General features: G+C 54.3%; 1 protein-coding gene and 1 long non-coding RNA gene across 5 annotated transcripts; both read right to left on the bottom strand.

Annotated features, from left to right (window-relative positions):
* Positions 1 to 1,414: 1,414 nt before the first annotated feature.
* On the bottom strand, positions 1,415 to 7,448 carry LOC128852861 (cell division cycle protein 20 homolog). The gene is made up of 11 exons (XM_054072850.1): positions 7,213 to 7,448; positions 6,429 to 6,700; positions 6,040 to 6,173; positions 4,804 to 4,906; positions 4,147 to 4,275; positions 3,560 to 3,760; positions 3,127 to 3,220; positions 2,690 to 2,921; positions 2,455 to 2,580; positions 2,165 to 2,282; positions 1,415 to 1,812 (listed from the first exon to the last, which is right to left on the bottom strand). Exons 1-11 carry the CDS (start codon positions 7,278 to 7,280, stop codon positions 1,634 to 1,636), a joined length of 1,656 nt encoding a protein of 551 aa, XP_053928825.1. The 5' UTR covers positions 7,281 to 7,448; the 3' UTR covers positions 1,415 to 1,633.
* A 935-nt stretch (positions 7,449 to 8,383) lies between these two features.
* Positions 8,384 to 12,872, bottom strand: LOC128852862 (uncharacterized). Of its 4 annotated transcripts, none has more exons than XR_008450954.1 (5): positions 12,738 to 12,872; positions 11,039 to 11,165; positions 10,722 to 10,904; positions 9,229 to 9,364; positions 8,384 to 8,636 (listed from the first exon to the last, which is right to left on the bottom strand). It is a non-coding gene; the product is annotated as an uncharacterized LOC128852862 (long non-coding RNA). The 4 variants fall into 4 exon arrangements; XR_008450952.1 differs by having other exon boundaries at positions 11,051 to 11,165; XR_008450955.1 differs by having other exon boundaries at positions 12,798 to 12,816.
* Positions 12,873 to 16,686: the final 3,814 nt, after the last annotated feature.

The following is a 16,686-nucleotide window of genomic DNA, read 5'->3' as shown; positions in this document are numbered from 1 at the left end:
CTCTTGGCTGTAGCCTTGTTCTTAGCAAAGCCCATGCAAGAGCGTGGGCCATTGCGAAGATATCTCCTGACAAATTTGACCCTTTTGTCTCTGCAGAGTTTGATTCATCCTTTCCACCTTCCCACTAGTGGGGGACCCAGGGGGTGTGCAGGGCCCATTTTTTCTCTAGGACTTGGCTCAAATCTTGTACAATCTCTGCTATAAAGTGAGGACTTCTAGCTGAGAACAGACCTATGGGAATTCCAAACTGTGGTATAATTCCCTTCAAGGAGGTTTTAGCCACCTCTCTTGCTTTACGGGTGCTGCAGGGCAATGCCTCTGGCCAGCCTGGCAATGTGTCTCCTGGTCCCAACAGGTCCCGGGATCTGCCCCGTCTGGGCAGTTCAGAGAAATCTCTGTCAGGGATCACCAGGGGCATTTCCTCTGCGAGCGACTCCCAGGGGAGGGCGCTTGAGAGGGACAGGATTATTGTTCAAACAGATTCACATGTCCCCACAACGGATATTCATATCTCTGTCTATGAAAGGGATTAATACCAAGATACCTTTTCCTGCTGGCCTCGAGCTGCTCGCTCGGCCAGTCCATTACGTACCTTCATCGGGGAGTTTCCCACCTGAGGTGCCTTGCATTGCATTAGTGCCACTTCTCTCTGTTTCTGGATGTCTTTCCACAACTGCAGGACTTCTTCTTGGTTCTTGATGGGGGATCCTTGTGCAGTTAACAGTCCTCTTTCCTTCCATACTGCCCCATGGGCATGGACCGCCCTTGAAGCATGTTTAGAGTCTGTCTGTAGATTTACCTTCTGAAGGCCATCACCGTTTGATGATTCCGCTGTTCCCTTTACCCCTAGAAAGGCAGCTGCATTTCCTACCTTAGCTGTTTGGAGCTCCTTGAATCAGGAGCACTGGTGCCGCCACTGCCCGCAGGCCCGGGCCACCCCTGACTCACACTACCCAGTTGCTTAGAAAAGGACCCCACCGGTCTTTTCCCATCTCCTGCTCTCTGGGCTAAGACCCCCAAAGCTTGATGCTGTCTTTCCTGCCCAAACAGCTCTAAAGGTTTTGTTAGATTGGGCACTCCCAGAGCTGCGGCAGACAGAAACGGCCACCTTAATGGCTTCAAACGCTCATCCTCAAGTCCCCGCAGAAGCAGCGCTTCCCCAGTCTTTAAGGGCCCTCTAGAGAAGCTTTACCACAGTCCATCAATGCGGTATCCCCAGGTGACACCATCAGCCATTCCTAGAAGGTCTCTCAGCTCCCACACGGCTCTGGGCTTGGTGGTTCTGCAGACGCTTCCTTGTGATCGCTCCTGAGTCGCTGACATCCCAGCTGTGATCCCAGGGGCTGTCTGTGTGACTGGCACGCAGGGTGCAGGGCGCTGCGAGCTCTTCGTGGGCAGAAAGGCAGAGGACCGAGGCTTGGAGACCATTCTGGTGTGACACTGCGGGACTCGTCCACGGCATCCACACTGGGCTTGCTTCTGTCAGCCATGGCCTTCTCTTCCAGTAAACTCCAAAAAAAAAAGACAAATGAAAGCACTTTGTTAATTTTAAAACGTGAATTAACATTTAATAACATTTAAAATAAGGAAGGGTAAACCAGGTTTCCCCACTCCCCCCAACAGCCCCATGCCCTTATCGTATGGTCTGGTGAAGGACGCTGCTTTTGACTCTGTTTGCCTTCTCTTTCTCCTTCTTCCTGATTGGATCCATCTGAAAACAGCGCCAGAGTCGCAGCGTTTCATCAGCAGCAGCCGAGGCCACTGTTTCACCATCAGGGCTCAGAGCCATGCTCAAGATTCTTCCTGTGTGACCTGAGGAGGAGGTGTGCGCTCAGGGATGGGCCATTCAGCACACGCTCTGGTCCCTCTGGTTCTGCCACCACACTCACATTTACTCCACTGTGCCCCAGGAACCCCACCAGCTTGCAGAGCTGTCCCCACCCTGTGCTGCAGCAGCAGGAATTCACCCCTCAGGCGTGCATTTGGAGCAACAGCACTCCTTCAGCAGCCCCCAGGAGGGCCCCCCTCGAGCAGCACACGCCTCTGCTCACCATCCGGCATCAGTGGGGCTCCAGGTTGGGCCACCCCTCTGTTCAACCCAAGGATCACAGCTGCCTTCAGCCTCCAGCAGCCCTCCCTTCCCCAGGCAAGGGGCGCAGCCTACCTTGCAGCTCGGTGACCTTGGACATGGCTGGATACTTCCAGATCACCAGCTGATTCTCTTCAGAGCCATGGCTTGAAATGAGCTCCTTGTAGTTGGTTGACCATAGGATGGAAGAGACCTGGGAGGAGGCAGGAATACAGGGAAGACAAGCTGCTTGTGCTGATGCCTCAGCACCCAGAGAGAAGCATAGGCCCGTCCTTGTCCCTGCCCCTGCACCTCAGGAGCCAGCAACTCTGCTCAGGTGTCCCACCAGAAGGTGTTTTACATCCAAGCTGACATCCATGTCTCACCTGGGAATGGGCATCAACATTGCCGAGGCAGGCGCCAGAACACACATTCCAGAAGCGGATGCTTTTGTCAGTGGCTCCACCTCCAGTGGCCAGAATGCTGGACTTCCACGGACACCACGCCAAAGCCTGCGAGAAGAGGGTTCATCCTAAGGCGTGCCAGAAGCAACCTGTGCGCAGGCAGTGCTGCACATCTGCCCCGCATGCAAACGCGTGCCCACAGCTGCCCCGCGCTCACCTTGACAGCACCCTGGTGCTGACGGAAGGTCTGGACTGGAGCAAATCCTGCACGGCCCCCCTGGCTGCTTGGCCAGATGTTCACCAGGTGGTCATCACCGCCACTGGCAAGGTAGCGGCCATCCAGAGACCACTTCAGTCCACACACCTCCTGCTTATGACCAGCGAGTGTGGCCACGTGATGTTGAGCAACTCGGATGTCGTGGTGGTGGATTTGGCCACTGTGTGACCCGCTGCAGAGAGAAGGTGCTCGGGGTCAGGCTGCACATGTTGGCGTGAAAAGCCCTCCTGGCGCTGGGGCGGGACTGCTGGACCTGCTGCTGGGTTTCACACCAGTGCTACCAGCAGCGCTGGCCTGCTGGGCCGAGTGAAGCAGATCCAGGAGAAGAATCTGCACCAGCTCCACACCGCCCTTCCCACCCCCACCCACTGCTTTACCTGGACAGGATGTAGCTGTTCCAGCTGAGACACCCCACACGGGACACGTGGCTGGTCAGAGTGCGGAGACATTTCTGATGCTCGACGTCCACAGCTAGAGAAGCAGAGCAAGAAGGTCTCCAGAGTAGGGAGGAAATGCCAGCCCCGTTGCTTTGCTACCTCACGGTGCAGGCTCTGGCATTCAGCCTGGTCCACCCTGGGAGCAGGGATCAATTTGTATCTCATGTCCACAGAACAGAGGAGAAGTCGAGGGCTCAGAAACCCCAAGCCCAAGCTCTGCCTCGCTGCTTGCAGCTCTTCACTGGCTGTGGACATCTCCAGCCCACACCAGGCAAGTCAGAGCGTGTTGCATCTTTCTTGTGCCGGCCAAGCCTTTGTCCCAAGGCCCCACAGCTCCAGCAATCCCCAAACAGCTCCAGTTCTCCTCCCGCACTCACCTGCACCTCACCGTTGCTCACACCAACAGCAAGGCAGTCTCCTCCGTTACCCCAGGACACAGAGGAAACATAATCAGCTACGCGCTCTATCTCCATGAGGTTGACAGTCTCCCTAGAGATGTGGTGCCACAGGTAGACAGTGGTGTCCAGAGCCAGCGCCAGGAGGTTTTGAGTGCTCCAGTCAAGGAGAGTCAGGTCTACAGTTTGGAAGAGCAATGCAATGCAGGTCACACTGTGCCGCCCTGGAGAGCCCTTCACCAGTGCTGATGCTGCACCTTCCACCACCACCACCAGGTGTGCGTGTGCCCACACACATGGACACACAGGCAGGGAAGGGGCAGCCTTCTGGGTGTCACCATGCCCAGCTGCGGGTCCCATAGCCCCAATCCAAGTCACCTGCACAGCACTTTCGACCACTGTTCCTAGAAGGCTTCACCCTAAAAGTGGTCCGTGCCAGCCCAAGGGCATAAGAGACTGAAACAGCCCAGGCAGAGCTCCAGTTCCTCAGACACACTGTCCTAGGAACTGCACTGCACTACACAGCGATCTCAATGCCCAGCACTCGACAACGCAGCCCACTTACAATAGTCATCGTGGATGTCTGGGGCACTCAGGACTCGGTCTGGTGCAGAAGAAATGTATCTGCCCTTTCTCCTGCCGAACCCAGGCATCACCTCGTGCCCGTAGAACGCTTTGAGGTTGTACTGATAGCCTGCGTGCAGAGAAAAACACTTTGGTTAACCTGAGTTCCTGTTTCCTCCCAGCTACGCCCTGCTCACCCAAGGAGAAATCCCTCCCAGGGAAAATGCAGCCCTGAGAGCAGAGCCACGCTCAGAAGAGCGCAGGGCGTTAACGGCACTGGCAGGGTGAACTGCTGAGCCAGGGGCAGCTCCGGATCTGGAACTCAAAGGAACAAGTTTAACTGACAGGCCCGTGGTTTTCCGTGTCCCGTTACGTTTAGAGATGGTTAAGGTACAAAGAGAACAGCAGGGAGTTGGAAGCTTGTGCGGCCATCGGGAAGGTTTGCCACCTGCAGTTCCAGAAAGCACTTGGCAGCTTTTGTAAATCAGTTCACGGGAGCTGTCACGCAGCCCCTCAGCCGCTGGAAACCTAAGGATTCGGGAGACCTCGGCGTGCACAGCAGCTCCAAGAAGCCAACTGATCCCTGCACATGTGGAGCTGCTGTTCCCCTGCCCAGGGGTCTCCAGCTGAGCCAACTCACCCAGACCCTGTCCCTCACCTGCTGCAGTGGTCTGAGCCTTTCCACTGAGGCGGAGAACCTCTTCCAGGATCTTTTCCAGATCAAAGGCATTCAGACTCGCTGCCCAGGGTCTCTGGCGCTCCTACAGAGGACAATCTGCCCTCAGCGAGATGCATCGGAAACACAAAGCCCGCGCTCCACTTCAAACTGCAGCTGGCAGAGCACACACCTCAGCCGCCCTCTCCTCGGATCAGGAGGTGCCCAGCCGTGGGGTGGGTGTCAGTGGCACCCAGCCAGCCTCCAAGGGCTTGGAGCTCAAATAGAGCCAGTTTGGGGCCTGACCTCAGCTGCTCTCAGTAACTTCATTCTCTGAAAGCTACTGCATGGTTTTGAGACAGTGTCCCTTGCTACAGGGGATCCCACAGGACATTGGTACGCAAAAACAACAAGGCTCACACTTATCCCTTGTGAACCAAGAATCTGTGGTGACGTTCCCATCGAGGGATGGGGAGGGGGTGCGATCTCCGATATTTGTACATATATTATTTCTTCCTAATTAGTTTAATAACCATTACTACTATCATTTCACTAAAGCTGCAGTTTTAGTTTCCAACTCACAAGTCTCTTTCCTCTCATTTCCCTTTCCCCCTTTCCCTGGGGGGTGGGGAGGGATTTGGGACTACAACTGCATGGTTTTAGCTGCCAATATCAGCCAGGCTGGGGCTAAACTGCGACACAGCTCCAAATGGTTTTTCCTCAGACTCCAGTACACTGTCCTGCTCACATTTTCGCACAGACGAGTGGCCAGGTCAGTGTCTCATGGCCAGTGGAGAAAGCCACAACCACAAGGAACCAAATGCTTCCTAAAGAGATTTCAGAACCCAGCAGACACATTCCAGAGCAGCTCCCCACACAGACATTGTCCTGGAACAGCTCCCGCCGCAGCGGCACTGGGCACAGGTTCACAGCTTTGGAGCTGCGTATCCGGGGCTGATGAGGCTTTCAAATGGAGCAAAGGAAGCAGCAGAGGCTCTTCCCTGGGCCCAGGGCAATGTCCCTACAGAACAGCTTCACTCAGGCTCCCATTCCCTTCCCAGACCCTACAGCTCCAAGCTCATCCGCGGCTCCTAAAGGGCAGAGCTGGAGGCAGTGCTGCTCGGGGCTGTCAGCCTCACACACTCATGCGAGACAACTTCCAGTTTGCTTCTCTGGGAAAGGCCAGGAAGGGGTTTGGGAGGGACCAGTACACTCAACGGAACTCAGCAACACACTCACCTTCACGGTAGGTGACACCACAGCAGTGTCCTTCTGGAACTTGGCCACATCCATGTCCAGAGCTCTCCGGCTGGGAATGTAGCGATCAGGCCCAACGATCCTTTGGGTCCTCTGCATTTTGGATCCTCGTATAGCTGCGTTCACACACATTGATATTGTCTTACAGCTAAGGAACAGCCCAGCCCAGAGCCTTCCTGAGACAGCAAAGCCAGCGCTTTGCCACATCCCCCCTCGCAGACAAGCGGCACTCACAGAGCTCGTGCCGTCCAAAGCCCACCTCGCTCGGACCTCTGCCCCCTGTCTAACGCACGAGTTCGGGGCTGCCAACAGACAGCAACTGCAGAGGTCTGTGCCCCTCGGCCCCCCGCACCCCCTCTGCCACCGCTCACCGGCTGTGCCGCACCACATCCCGCTGGAGCTGTGGGAGCCGCTGCCCGTGCGGATGATGGGGCTGAGCCCGGGGCTGAGCTCTGCTCGGCCTCGGGGATCGCCGGGAGCGGCTGCGGCAGCGCCGCGGGGATCGCTGCAGGGATCGCCTTGGGAATCGCCTCGGGAATCGCTTTGGGAATCGCCTCGGGAATCGCTTTGGGAATCGCCTCGAGAAATGCCGCGTACGGCTCCAACAGCGGAAGGGTCGCCTCGAGCAGAAACTGCACGTGGGCTGCAGGCGAGGGCGTCAGTGGGGGCAGCACCGGGAGCGGGGCTGCAGCCCGGCCACCACGGCCCCGGGGCTGATCCGCAGCACCCTCGGCACTGAGGCCTCCTCTGCTCTGCCTCTGCCTCTCCCCCCATCTCCTGAGCCCTCCCTCTGCCCTCTTTCTCTCTCCCTCCCCTTCCATCCCTCTCTCCCCCCCCCCCCCACACGCTTCTCCCTCTCTCCCCTCTCCGTCTCCCTTTCCTCCCTCTCCTCAGCTCCTTTCCCCTCCCTTCACCCTCAGCTCTCCCTTCTACCCCTTCTCCTCTCTCTCAGCCCCTCCCTCTCTCCCCCTTTTCCCCCTCTCGCTCTCCTCCTCTCCCCTTCCCTCTGCGCTCCCTCTCTCGCAGCCCTTTCTCCCCTCTCCCCTCCCTGCCCTCCTCTCCCCTTTCCCGCGGCTCTCTCGCCCCTCCCCGCCGCCCCCAGCCCCGCCGATCGGTTCCTGCCCCGCAGCCCCTCAGCCGCGCTGCCGCCCTCACCTCCGCGCTGCGGTTAAAGCTCGCGCAGCCCCGAACCGGCGATGGACCCGCGCGGACGCGCCTCTCATTGGCTGAAGCGGGGACGGCCCCTCCCATTGGCTGAAGCGGGGACGGGGGCTCGGGGCACCCCAAAAATGGGGGCATCCCCAAAACTGGGGGTTCTTACTCCCTAGGAACCCCCCAGAATGCACAGCCTGCCCTCCCCAAAACTCCCCCCCAGGGCAGCGTCGGGCTGGAAAAGAGGAGGCACCCCACAAAGGGGAGGGTCGGGCACCCCAAAAATGGGGGTGCCCCAAAACTTTGGGGCTCCTAGGTGCATTCTGGGGGGTAATTTTCCCTTCCAAGCCCCTAGAAGTCCCCAAATCCAGCCCCCCCAAGCTCTCAGGGGACCCTAAAAATACCATCCCAGCTCCCCCAAAGCCCCAGGAACCCCAAAACCCACACTACCCCCCCCCCCCAAATCTCCCTCAAACCCTCAGGAGATCCCAAAAGCCCCACCTCAGCACCTCCAAAGCCCCAGGAACCCCAAAACTCAGCCCTATCCTCCCATAAACTCCTCCCCAAATCTCCCCCCCCAGGAGACCTCAAAACCCCCACTCCAGACCCCCAATGCCTTTCTCGGCCTATAGGAACCCCAAAACTCAGCCATATCTCCCCAGAGCACCCCCAAATCTCCCCCAAACCCCTAGCCGACCCCAAAATCCAACCCCAGCTCCCCCAAAGCTCCTGGAGACCCCAAACACTGCACCCTAACCTCTTCCCAATGGCCCCTCTGAGCCCCACGGCACTCCAAAATGCCCCCCCCCAGCTCCCCAATGCCCCTTGCCAAGCCCCCAGGAACCCCAAACTCCGGCCCCACCTCTCTATAGCCTCCCCCAGACTCCCTGGGGACCCCCAAACCCCCACCTCAGCCACCCCCAATGTCCACCAAGGCCCCTGGGGACCCCAAAACTCTCTCACAAGAGTTGAGGTGGGGCTGAGGGGGAACGCAAGATCTCGGGAGATTTTGGGGTACCCCCACATTTCAGGGCTCCTTCCCCCTACAATAGCCCTCGAGGCTGAGAGGCAGTTGTCCTGACAAACCTCTCCCCACGGGAAGTACTTGACCTTTGAAATACCTGAAGGGATTGCCTTGTTCTTTCTTCCTTCTAAACACGGAAAAAGTAAAACACGTACAGCACTTGGCAACCGATCAAAAGCTTTAATGCAGACAACGCTGGTTTCCACAGGGTTCCTCCAGCTTCCCTGGGCCTGGGCAGAAGAGGCCAAAGTGTCCCCTGATACAGACACACTCTTCCCAGTCACACAGTGAAGGTGACAGCAACGCAACCTTGAGATGGTCCAGGTGAGACCACGCATCCAGGCTGGGCACAGGCAGCTGAAGGAGGGGAATTCGCTTCCCACGCAGCACCGAGAAGAGGGACCTGGAAGAGGGAACACAGAGAAAGGAAGGTTAACAGCAGAATGAGAGGAAGTGGCCCATAGCCCTGAGACAAAAGCGCGTTCCTCCTTTGCCCATGTTTCCTCCTCTGACCTTCCAATCCCCCTGCCTCACGCTGCAGCCCACCCAAAGAAAGCTGAGAAGAGAATCTCCTTCCAAATAATAGCAAAAGTTTTCACGTGTCCCCCTGAAAGGAGACCACAAGGAACGGGAGAACTGGCAAGATGGAAAGTGGTTTCAGCGCACTGAGTTTCAAAGTCCTGAGAGAATACAATTTCTTTTCGTATTTATTGTTAAAGGTATATAATCAAAGAGGGAAATAAAACTGAACTGAATCTTACCAAAGATACTCCTTACACTATGATGCTCTAAATCACAATCACGCGAATGTTCAACATAGAAAAGGCACTGTTACTGCTAAAACATACTCTTCTCTTCTAGCAAGAGTTACAGAAGGGTGCACGGAGAGGAACAACTCTTCAGGACCGTACCACACAAAACGTTTCTACAAACAGCGCTGCTGTGAACCGGGCTGAGAACACACGTGCACTTTCAGGTTCGCAGGCACGACTCACATTAACACTTCAAAGGACTGATCCTTTGAGCAGCTCCAGCTTCAGTCTCCAACAGCACAGGAGATTGGAAGGTGTCAACCAGAAAGGGTGACGCTGCTGAGATTGGTCACAAAAAGAAGCTGAGGCATTTCCAAATCTGAAAAAGAAAATGGTTTCTCATCAGCCTGCATCCCGACAGTCCGTTTGCAAATCAGCTGGAGACTGCCCGCTGCAGCAACAGCTGATTTCAGAAACTCCCTCTTCCGCAGCTCCACACCTCTCCCCTCATAGTGCTGCATCTTTCCCTCTCTACTCTACACCTTGCCCTAAAGACAGTCCTCCTTGCAGAAGCGTGTTCAAGACAAGAAAGCTTGCAGCTAACCACTACCCTACATACATGGGTGCTCTATGCACGCTTCATTCATTAGCCAGGATTTTGTTTCTCACATGAAAAGCAACGCTTCCCTTCTCACAGGTTCAGCTGGGAAGTACATTTCATCCTAATACTGTTGTTTGATCCGGTCTTCACGAAATGTGATGCCGTCACACGCTAAGTTGAAGCAGAGGCACAACTTCAGCCACATTTAAAGTGGCTCACAGACACTGAGGATGGAGTAGGAAGCACAAGAAACTCAAGCTTATTTCATTCACGCCTCCATCTCCAAACAGAGCCCTTCCCTCAGATCTTAGAGCCCTTTCTTCTCCTGCACGAAACCAGGATCGGGAATCAGGTTTTGGTCTCTTCCCCTGAGAGAGCTCGCATAGCCGTGTGCAAATTCTTCCCAAAGAAACAGTTCTAGCACCCCTGCCAGCCCCAAACAGAAGGATATTTGTGACATACATTCTCATCTGTCTCAGCAGTGGAGCCTCTTCCTTATTAACCAGGCATCCGCATTTCTCTCCACTTTGACTCTAGCTGGCTGCTTGCCTCGCCCTGATTTTCTCTGCGTTGTAGCCCACCCTCCGCCCGCTCGAGAGAAGAGAAAGTGGAAGTTGCCTTTCGCACGGCTCTGAGGAGACACACTGTGTGGAACACTGTTTACATCACTCACCCCCAACGTGCCCCCTTCTTAGGCAAAGGGCATCTTTAACACAACAATCCAAAGGCAGCAGGAGTTACTGCAGTTGGAGAATCCATAAACCTCACATTCTATGGGATATAGGAGCATGCAGAACCTTCTGCATTCGCATTAAGAACAAGTCCTGCCCAATCCACGCAGATAGAAGCAAAATAAGCCACCTCAGTTGCAGACACCCTCACACTACAGAGGCTCCTAGTGCTACTGTCTCTCATTTGCTGAGGATACCAGACACTGCATTACATTTTCACCCCTAGAGATGGTCCCTCTGGCTTAGCAAGCAGATCAGCTGTTCCAGCACACAACCTCTGTGCTGGAGAACTTCAGACCCACAGGATGACCCCACAACAGCTCCAGCTGTAGATCCTGAGAGAAAGCAACCTGCTTAGCTACACCATAACCAATCTCCATGCAAACTCAACACAAGCATTTCACCTTTGTGGGGCCTTGAGGGGCCTCTACAGGCTCATCAGGGATCCAACCGCTTTCTGAGGGACCGCATCCGCCAGCCTGCACACGTTCCACGCGGCCGTTGCCTTCAACGGAGCTTTCACACAACAACCGTGGCACAACATCAACTCGTCCATAAGCACGCACATACACACGTGCAGAGGAATGCTAAAGGGAAACCACACGAAGCCTTGTTAGGCAATAGCACATGAAGATGATCCCAGAAAAGCCGGACCGAGGCCTTTTCATTTAGCCAGTGAAAAGCAGGTAAAGTTCATTCTCCTTCTCCCCCCGTGCCGTACCAGCTCACTCACTGTTATTCCTTGTGATGGGACAGAAGAATACCAGGCTTTGAAAAAGCGGGGCTGTTCTGTGAGACTTTTGCCAGATTTTCGGCAGCAATGACATTCTCCATATTGCCTCTTTGGGCTGTGAGGAAAGAGAGACATGAACGTTATGTTATGAATTTTTAACACCACCTCAGAATATCATTACGATGCTAACAAAGCCATTTGTCAAGTTACGGGTGACAGTCGGAGTTGAAATACAAAACCAAACAAATAACCCCCCCATGCGTGATGAATGATGACGCAGTTAACGACACGACTACACCACTGGCACAGAAGCCTGGCCAAGAACAAGGATCTGGCCAAGACGAGGATCACATCAAGCTCTCATCCAAAGAGGGACAAATCAAGGAGCTGGAAGCAACTGCCCGAACCAGGAGTCAGCATCACATACATCATCATTGCCCAGAGATGCAAAGTGGATGTGAAGGTATGGGATGTCAAAGGAATAGTGAGACGCTGGCTGAGACATTGGCACGCTCTTCCCCGGAGCCCTCCGATAGCACTGCTATGCTTCTTTAGACAATAAACATCAGACACCCATTATACGAAACCCTAATGCTGGTGGCAGCTAAATTATTCTCCCCCTCTCTTCCTCTGCATGTTTCTGATATCCAGCCTGATCCTCCCCTGGCGGAGCTTCAGGCCATTCCCCCTTGTCTTGTCCTCTGTCACTTGGGAGAAGAGCCCAGCTCCCTCCTCTCAAACCAAGCACCGTGACGGTGTCAAGACAGCCACAGAATCATAGAATAGCTTGTGTTGGAAGGGATCTTAAAGCCCATCCAGTTCCACCCCTCCTGCCATGGGCAGGGACACCTCCCACTGGATCAGGCTGCTCAAGGTCCCACCCAACCTGGCCTCGAACCTCTCCAGGGATGGGGCAGCCACAGCTTCCTTGGGCAACCTGGGCCAGGGCCTCACCACCCTCATCATGAAGAAATTCCTCATGTCTAGTCTAAACCAGCCCCTCTCCAGTTTATACCTGTTCCCCCTCATCTTGTCACCACAAGCCTTTGTAAACAGTCCCTCCCCAGCCTTCTTGTAGCCCTTTCAGGTACTGGAAGATCGCTATAAGATCTCCTCTGAGCCTTCTCTTCTCCAGACTGAAAAAGCCCAACTCTCTCAGCCTGTCCTCATATGGGAGGTGCTCCAGCCCTCTCATTATCTTTGTTATCCTCCTCTGGACCCATTCCAACAGCTCCATCTCCTTCCTAGAGTGAGAATTCCAGAACTGGACACAATCCTCTAGGTGGGGTCTCCCAAGAGAGGAACAGAGGGTCAGAATCCCCTCCGTCGCCCTGCTGGCCATGCTGCTTTGGATGCAGCCCAGGACACGTTGGCCTTCTGGGCTGCGAGCGCACACTGCCGGCTCATATCGAGGTTCTCACCGACCAGCACCCCAAGTCCTTCTCTGCAGTGCTGCTCTCAGTCACATTATTCCCATCGTGTACCGAAACTGCGGATGGCCCCGACCCGGGAGTAGGACCTTGTACTTGGCCTTGTTGAACCTCACGAGGTTCTCACAGCCCCACTTCTCCCACCCGTCGTGGTCCCTCTGGTGACATCCCGTCCTGCAGTTCCTCAGCGGAGAACGGACAGCAGGAGCCGTGACAGCCAACAGGACAGGAATAAACGCAGCCACGGAGCTACAAACCCTTGCGCTGTCCCAAAGCCTCGTCGCACGGCGCTGGCGGGGAGGATCCCCAGGACTCACCCGCTCCCGCTCGCCGGGATCCCCGCAGTGCGAGCCCTCCGCTCGGGAAAGACACCACCGGACACCGCGGGACGCGGAGAGAGCGCGCGCGAGAGAGACGCTCTGTCCCGTAGGGCTGACTCTATGGTCGCCGCCAGCGGCGCTCTGGCTTCTACGTTGGCACTCTATGGCCGGCGCCGCCGCTCCGGGCTCGCTCTCGATGACCCGCAGTCCTCCCGCGTCCGGGCTGCGTTGCGTATGGTTTATAGAATCACAGAATGGTTTCGCTGCGAAGGGACCTCAAACCAATCGAGTTCCGCGCCGGTTGGAAAGGACACTAAAGCCTATCCAGTTCCAACCCCTCTGCCATGGGCAGGGAACCTTCCACTGGCTCAGGCTGCCCAAGGCCCATCCAACCTGGCCTGGAACACCTCCAGGGATGGGGCAGCCACAGCTTCCCTGGGCAACCTCTGTCCTCTTCTGGACCCGTTCCAACAGCTCCATCTCCTTCTTCTGTTGAGGATTCCAGAACCAGACACAACCCTCCTGATGAGGTCTCCCAAGAGAGGAACAGAGGGGCAGAATCCCCTCCCTCGCCCTGCTGGCCACGCTTGTTTTGATGCAGCCCAGAAGGCCAAACGTGTCCTTCTGGGCTGCGAGCGCACACTACTGTTGTGATTGGCTGTGAAAATTATTTTTAGATTATAAAAGCGTTTAATGAGTAGGTACCACTCGTTTGCTGAAGCAAGTGAATCATAATAAAAAGAATTTTATATGCATGTCTCTGCTCCACGGGAACATCTTTGCTGTGGGAAAGGCTCATTCCACTCCATCTCACACGTTCAGCGTAGGGAAGGTCTGAGATAAAGCTGGAACTGAAAAAGACAGGGAATGGGTAGCATCCCTAGGATTGCGTATCAGAAGATGTTGCCTGTTGTTTTGCCATTGGAATCAGTAAAAAACAACCCCAAAAGTAAAAGCTACTCAACAGAAAATATTGTTTTTTCTGGCAAACCTACATGCAGTGAATGAAATGAAACCCCTACCTTTGGTATTTTTACTACCCTAAGACTTCACTCATGGAATGTTACACCAGATACTGACAGTCTGAATAGTTTATTAAATGTGTGAGTGTGGGTTCTTTGGGTGAGAAAATAAAAGACAATGCAGATCTGTGAGTGGAAATGATTTAAATGCAGGTATGATGAGACTTCTGTTTCTTGAAACAACTTCAGTTGCCCGGTGTTCAAGGAAGCTTTAGGCATCTGTGTAAAAAAACGATACACCATGGACCTCCAGGAAGCCATAAGCACCATTCCAGTCTGTGGGATTCCAGAGTCGAACACAGGGCTCCAGGTGGGGTCTCACCAAAGCGGAGTAGAGGGCCGGAATCTCCTCCCTCGCCAGTCCCACTGCTTTGGACGCACAGAACATCTCTGCCACAGGCACTGCTCCCTCTGTGGGGAGAAATGAGGGTAAATCCCAAGACATTTTTCCACTCACTAAGGTAAACCACAACAGAAGCACAAGGATTTTCAATCCCTACAGAGAAGCCTCCGACATCCCTTGAAACAACTACAGTTGCCCGGTGTTCAAGGAAGGTTTAGGCATCTGTGTAAAGGAATGATACACCATGGACCTCCAGGAAGCCATAAGCACCACTCCAGTCTGGATGTGAATTCTCTATGATTTTTCATAGCTCTCATCCGGACTCGCTCTAACAGGTCTGTGTGATTCGTATGTTGGGGATTCCAGAGCCGAACACAGGGCTCCAGGTGGGGTCTCACCAAAGCGGAGTAGAGGGCTGGAATCTCCTCCCTCGCCAGTCCCACTGCTTTGGACGCACAGAACATCTCTGCCACAGCCACTGCTCCCTCTGTGGGGTGAAATGAGGGTAAATTCCAGGATTTTTTCCCACTCATTAGGGTAAACCACAACAGAAGCACAAGGATTTCAATCCCTACAGAGAAGCTTCCGACATCCCTTGAAACAACTTCAGTTGCCCGGTGTTCAAGGAAGCTTTAGGCATCTGTGTAAAGGAATGATACACCATGGACCTCCAGGAAGCCAGGAGCACCACTCCAGTCTGGGTGTGAATTCTCTATGACTTTTCATAGCTCTCATCCAGACTCACTCTAACAGGTCTGTGTGATTTGTACGTTGGGGATTCCAGAGCCGAACACAGGGCTCCAGGTGGGGTCTCACCAGAGCGGAGCAGAAGGCCGGACTCTCCTCCCTCGCCAGTCCCACTGCTTTGGATGCATCCATCACCAGTGCTTCTCATCCCATCCCTTTTCTTGGCAGCTGAGGTCCGAATTGACACAAACAAATTTTTGAAGACAATAAATCTAAATCTGTTTCCTCATCATCTGAATTTAGCCTGTCTCATACGAAATTTGGCCAGTGCCAGGCCAACCATCTATGAACCACATCCAATGGTCACAGGCAGTGTCAGGCAGTGCTGATCTCCTGCGCCAGGCAACCACCAGCAACCCAGCTACAGCCACCCCAAGGGGTGATGGAAAAGCTGTCACTCACCATGGGGAACTGGTGGGGTACCAGTTTTACCAGTGGGGTACAATCTCTGAGCTCCACTGAAGCTCTGCCTCTGCCTGAGACCTGCCTTCCCAAGCAGCACTGGGATTTTTAGCCAGTTTGCAGCCATAACTCCTCATAGTTCTGGCTGTGCTATGAGTGCTTGCAGGTCCTCGTGCTAAACCTTCCCTCACACTGAACCGTAGCTGCTTCCTTCAGGACAAGCTTGGAAGCGGATCTTCATTCAGACTGCTTCAACCCAGAACAGCATGTGCCGTCTACAGACACCTCTGATGCCAAGAAATTTCTCGGTCCTACCTCTGATCCAAAGAGGTTTCCCAGGTCTTCTCAATCCAGAGAGGGGACAGGAGTGCCTTTGATCTCTCGATGGAGAAGACTGCAAGCTTGAAGCCAATTACAGCACTCGGTCCTGGAAGACCCAACAGAACATTATTACTCAGCGAGTGTTGAGCAGAAAAAAAAAAAGAGCTGTTCAAATATCTGTTCATCAGTTAAACAACCTGTCACTGGCTGATCACTGCCACCAGCTGATTCCTTCAAGAAGCTCCCTCTCTGGTCGGCACAGAGCATCTCTGCCACAGCCACTTCTCCCTCTGTGGAGAGAAATGAGTGTAAATCCCAGGAGTTAATGTCTCACTCGCTAAGGTAAACCACAACAGGAGCACAAGGATTTTCAGTCCCTACAGAGAAGCTTCCGACATCCCTTGAAGCAACATCAGTTGCCCGGTGCTCAAGGAAGCTTTAGGCATCTGTGTAAAGGAATGCTGCTTTACAAACCTCTTACAAATCAAACGCACTCTCATCTACCCCACACCTCGACAGCTGGAAACAAAGGCATCTTTTACCCGGTTCTTCTCCTCCAGCTCAAAAGTCCATGTCCTACCCCATTTAATTTGCACACTGACCTAATGACAGAAACGTTTGGTTTTACCACAGCAATGCGGTCTCCCCACAGCCTCCCTTTATCCAGGCTAAACAGCCCCAGGGCCCTCAGCTGCCTCTTGTAAGACCTGGTCTCCAGCCCCTCAAGGACTTTGTTGCCCTTCTCTGGATGCACTCCAGTGCCTCAATGTCCTTCTTCTAGTGAGGGGCCCAAAACTGAACAAAAGATTCAAGGTGCGGCCTCACCTCCAGAAGAGTCGAGTATGCAAGGGAGCCGAGGGGAGTGGGAACTCCTGTCATACAAGAACTGAACACTTCTACCCAATTTCCTGACCCCATGCAGAAGGAGGACAGACTTACCACCTCTCTGGCTAAACGTTCCCTCACATTCTGGCCTTTACCCCATTGTGGCAACAATCCCTGAAAGTCACGTCCATCCACACACCAAACGCAGATGCAGGCAAAAACCCAC

Source organism: Cuculus canorus, chromosome 8 (assembly GCF_017976375.1).
Source record: "Cuculus canorus isolate bCucCan1 chromosome 8, bCucCan1.pri, whole genome shotgun sequence".
Taxonomy (NCBI): Eukaryota; Metazoa; Chordata; class Aves; order Cuculiformes; family Cuculidae; genus Cuculus; species Cuculus canorus.
Note: the sequence above shows the minus strand (reverse complement) of the source record. Positions and strands in the feature narration are given on the sequence as shown.